Genomic DNA, 4,605 nt, shown 5'->3' with positions numbered 1-4,605 from the left:
AGGGGGGGGAGGGTGGGGTTTCTCCCCCATGGGGCCCCCCCCCCCGCCCCACCCTTCAAGATTAAACAGGACATTATCTCACGTGGACTTGCTTGTATGAACTAGTTTTAAAAGGATTGGATTAAACTGCAGCACGAGACTCATGTCCAAACATAACAAAAGACACATATTGTCAATATTGTCTATATGTCCACATTCTGTTCATACAGAGCTTACAGATAGAAAAATAAAGTATTTGCCTGCCCTTTATGTACATATGATGGTCAAACACAGGTAAGAAGACAGGACCAGAGCCAGGAAATGTCACAGGGACAGTGTTTGCATTTTCTTGTTTCTTACATTTTTAGCTAAGGCAAAATAACTGAATGACGCAGGGGAAAAACATTTAAAATATGCTGTAATGTCAGTACTGTCAATACTGACATTAGTTGACCTGAAATTTAGTTGAGAAATATGTAAATACCAAAAGACAAGTAGAAGAGACACAGAGACACATTAAAATCAATAAATAGAATCTAGATGCTGTCCCATGGTCAGATAAAAGTAACTTGCCTTCATCCGTGCCGTCCATGACAGACACGCTCTCTTCTTTGGAGGGAAATGGAGACTCTTGAAACAACGCCCTCACCTGGACACAAGTATGTACAGTCATCAGTCAGCAAAGAAACCCAGACTCCTTGCTGACAGTGTGAGGACAGTAAAACCAGTGGATTTCTCTCTGGACTTTGGTGCAGTGTTGGCTGAAGTGTCATTTTAATGTGAGCAGCGTTTTCAGCTTTAGCCTTAATGTCCCTTTGTACCCCCAGTGTCATGTTATAAACATCACAACTTCCTGTTAGCATTTTGGTGACATAATAAGGTTTGAATAAAGACTAATCAGGGGCTGAATCTGATGATCAGATTAAAGTTTCAGATTAAATCCCATTTTGGATGAAGCTCTGCTCCTGTTGTCTGCTGATTAAAAGCTTTAAAGTCAGTGTCCTTGATTTCAAATATTCCCAAACAAAAAACATTTAGAGGGCGTTTTTCAAGATTTCAATATAACCCTATATGTATTTATGGTGCATTATGCCAAGTTTTCCCGTCGTCTTCTACAGTACTTTCCCATTTAATTATTGTTATTATAAAATAACAAAGAAATATTTACTTGAAAAAGCCAAAGTCTCACCTTGTCCAGCAACTTGTCGGCCAACTGTCCAGGCAGGAGACGGAGACCCGCCGTGGCCTTTAGCACCAAAGGAGTCACACTCCAGAGGGACTGAGGGACACTGGTCTTGGCCACCTCCAAAAGTTCCATGATCCCTGGTGTGCACTAAGGGGCAGAACAAGCACACAGAGATGAGTGTGCAAAGAGGCAGACAGAGGCAGACAAAGCAGGCAGAAAAGTGGGACAGCGAGACAGAGAGAGAGAGAGACTGGTGTGCACTAAGGGGCAGAACAAGCACACAGAGATGAGTGTGCAAAGAGGCAGACAAAGCAGGCAGAAAAGTGGGACAGCGAGACAGAGAGAGAGAGAGACTGGTGTGCACTAAGGGGCAGAACAAGCACACAGAGATGAGTGTGCAAAGAGGCAGACAAAGCAGGCAGAAAAGTGGGACAGCGAGACAGAGAGAGAGAGAGACTGGTGTGCACTAAGGGGCAGAACAAGCACACAGAGATGAGTGTGCAAAGAGGCAGACAAAGCAGGGAGAAAAGTGGGAGAGAGAGAGAGAGAGATAGATAGATAGAAACAAGAAAAAAGAGGCAAAAATGGACAAAAATTAAAAAGCGAATGAAAGAGAGATAGAAAGCTAAATAAGGAGACAAGGACAGTGATAGGGACAAAAAGACAGATGTACTGACCGCATCAGGATCATCAGCGTACGCAGACAGACCAGGTGAGATAGCTTTGAACGTCTCATTTTTCAGTCTAGGAATTTCTGGGGAGACCAAACATAGACATTTCAATACATGAGATGGAAATGAAAAGGGGGACAGAAAGGAGGGCAAACAGGTACCTTTACCTTTATCAACCACCTGGAACTTGAAAACATGAATCCTGGTCCCAGTGCTTCCGGCATCAAACATTATCCCGTACTGAAAGCTCTCACCATTTTCCTCATGTTCTAAACCAAGAGGTTGTGGAGTACTGGTGGAGACAGTGTCCCGCAAAGGGTCAGCGCTAAAGTTGGAGGCAGTGTTGACACTGGGTATATTATCCAGACTGGAGCCGGCTCCCAGTTTAGAGTACACTTTAATTTTAGAGAAGAATTCATACTTGTAGCTGCTGTCACGATGAAGGATAAACATGAGGTAGACAAGCAGGAAGCCAAGGATGAGGAAGACAGCAGCTACTTTACGTTTCTTCATCACGACTCATCATGTGTGAAGCCACAAGAGCTGCAGACTGAGGACACAGAGAACACCAGAGCTGTCATCTGTCTGAAGGTGCAAAGAAAATCTACAAAATATTTCCGTGGAACTCCACCATGTTCAGCACAGAATCAGTTGGTTGTTAGGCATTTCTGAGACAAATTAGTAATGAATAATATATCAAACCTTCCTCCGCCTAATACAGTACGACCTGCTAGCCGCTGCCACTTAAGACAATTGTACTGTCACTCCAAACAGGAGAGGTACACACCTAGGTTGGAACGAATCCAGCAAAAAGTCTGAGAATGAAGCTGAGAAGAACCCTGAGGCAACTACACAAAAGCTTTGTAAATGACACTCATCATACAACACTCAAACTGTGTTCTGAGTCCACACAAACGTTCATGATCTGACTGTAACTGTTGTGTTGTTTTTTGTGTTATGTTTTGCAATTAAAGTGTGGGATGGTTTTATTTGATTTTCAAAAACTATGATCATCTCTGAATAAAAAATGTTTTCTTTTTCTATTGCTAGTTTTTTGTAAAAGTAATATAATATCTAATATTAACAAAAAATACTAAAGATATGTGATATTTTCCACGTATTCATCACAGTTAAAAAAACAATGGGTTATGCGAATAAATAAATATAATAATAAACTCATTCCCGAAACAAACACAGTGACCGGAAACTAAACATTAGCCTGACAGACCGAGGATAAGATAAGATAACTTTTAAATTCCGACTAATCTGACGAACATGTAACCTCGCGGCTGCTAAAGTTACACACAGTTAAGGCGTTAACAGTTTGGGTAAATATATACAGTAACATACCAAATGACAGCATTGGTTTCTACTCCACTCTCTTCCGTCTCCCGAGCTGTTACCGACTGTACGCTGTCAACATATGGCGCAGTATGATGACGTCAGAAAAAGCCACTAAAAGTCCGGCTGACGTGGCCGGAATCTCTTTTAATAAAAGTGAAAGAAAATGTCGTCGCCCTTCTTTATGTTGATACTTTAAAAAAGTTCATATAGTTGCCATTAAAAATAGAAAAGACTAATATTGATCAATAAAAAATCCTGTTTTCCGGATGTTTTTTAAAAAAAACCCCGAAGCCTTTATTCTCATTGATTTCCTCTTAATTATGTATTGTTTAAAGAGAGGAGGACGAACACTTTGACCATCCCTGTAGGCTAAAACGAAAGGGAAGTATTTTAAACTAATAAAACGGGTTCCTCATTTACAGTGAAAGTACTGGCTTTGAGTGGTGGCATTTCTCTAAACAGTGTTTCTATGCTTCAGAGTGAGTTTACAAAATTCTCTTATCAGGATTAAATCAATTAATACATAAGTGTTTAGTTGTGTTCATGTGACCATATGTAGACCTCCACCTCCTCCGTCTTCTCCTCCTCTCACTTCTCCTCATCATCACTCTGCTCCATATATGTAATTTAATCTCTAAGCCTCTAATAGCTGTTTATCAGTTAATGGGTCGTGGCTACATTAATGGTTCAGTAATCTTTCAGCAGCTCTTTATTTTCATCAGAACAAAAGCAAAGTGCAGCCTAATCACTAGCACACATACAGGGAGAGAGAGAGAGAGAGAGAGAGAGAGAGAGAGAGAGAGAGAGTATTCTGGAGAGATGGACTGTGCATGTGCACAGTATGAAACAAATGCAGACTACCTAAATATCTGTGATACATTTCTGAGCTTAATCTTAACTATAAACCAGGCTTTTTCTAATCTTTTTACTCATTTTGCCATGTGACTGCATCAGATAAAATCTAGGAACTGTAAATATTAGTAATAATATGCAGATTGTTAAACTGCTTGGCGTGCTGTCTTCTATCTGTTGCCTCTCTGTGGTTGCTCTAACAGCTCCTCTCAGTCCCTTTGGTGTTATTTTGTTTTCTTGTCTCTCATTTTCTGTGTATTTGTAGTTGTTTCTGTCTCTTTACAGCTTATTTTGTCTTCTTATGAAGGTTCAGCCTCTGCGGTCTGTCCATGTCAAACAGGGCCAGAGCTCTTGCTCCTCTATCTGGGTCATGTGATCCATCAGTGGGATTATTAGGGAATCATTTGGAGGATTTGTGAGGATCTAATTCAACATGTTAGGTTCATAATTGATAGAAGATTCCACTTTCATCTTCAACGTGGATTAGACATCTGGACTGAGCTGCCTTATTACTCTTCATCTTACTTATGTCTTATTTATGTCTTACCATCTCATCAGCTGTCCAATAATCTG

At 40.7% G+C, this 4,605-nt stretch overlaps 1 protein-coding gene across 3 annotated transcripts in view; it reads right to left on the bottom strand.

Moving 5' to 3' along the window:
- The window catches only part of entpd6 (ectonucleoside triphosphate diphosphohydrolase 6), a 7,013-nt gene extending 3,721 nt beyond the window's left edge, over positions 1 to 3,292 (bottom strand). Inside the window, exons 1-6 of one of the 3 annotated variants that reach the window (XM_008321521.2) lie at positions 3,187 to 3,292; positions 2,258 to 2,386; positions 2,004 to 2,161; positions 1,843 to 1,919; positions 1,169 to 1,312; positions 553 to 628 (exon numbers count right to left, since the gene is read on the bottom strand). In XM_008321521.2, coding sequence (XP_008319743.1) covers positions 553 to 628; positions 1,169 to 1,312; positions 1,843 to 1,919; positions 2,004 to 2,161; positions 2,258 to 2,349 — 547 coding nt within the window. In that variant the 5' untranslated portion in view covers positions 2,350 to 2,386; positions 3,187 to 3,292. Of the gene's footprint in view, positions 1 to 552; positions 629 to 1,168; positions 1,313 to 1,842; positions 1,920 to 2,003; positions 2,387 to 3,186 lie in introns of all 3 variants that reach the window. The other 2 variants (XM_008321522.2, XM_008321520.2) reach the window with 2 other exon arrangements.
- Positions 3,293 to 4,605: the final 1,313 nt, after the last annotated feature.

This window comes from Cynoglossus semilaevis, chromosome 12 (assembly GCF_000523025.1).
Source record: "Cynoglossus semilaevis isolate Cse_v1.0 chromosome 12, Cse_v1.0, whole genome shotgun sequence".
Classification (NCBI taxonomy): Eukaryota; Metazoa; Chordata; class Actinopteri; order Pleuronectiformes; family Cynoglossidae; genus Cynoglossus; species Cynoglossus semilaevis.
This window is presented reverse-complemented; position numbering and strand designations above follow the sequence as displayed.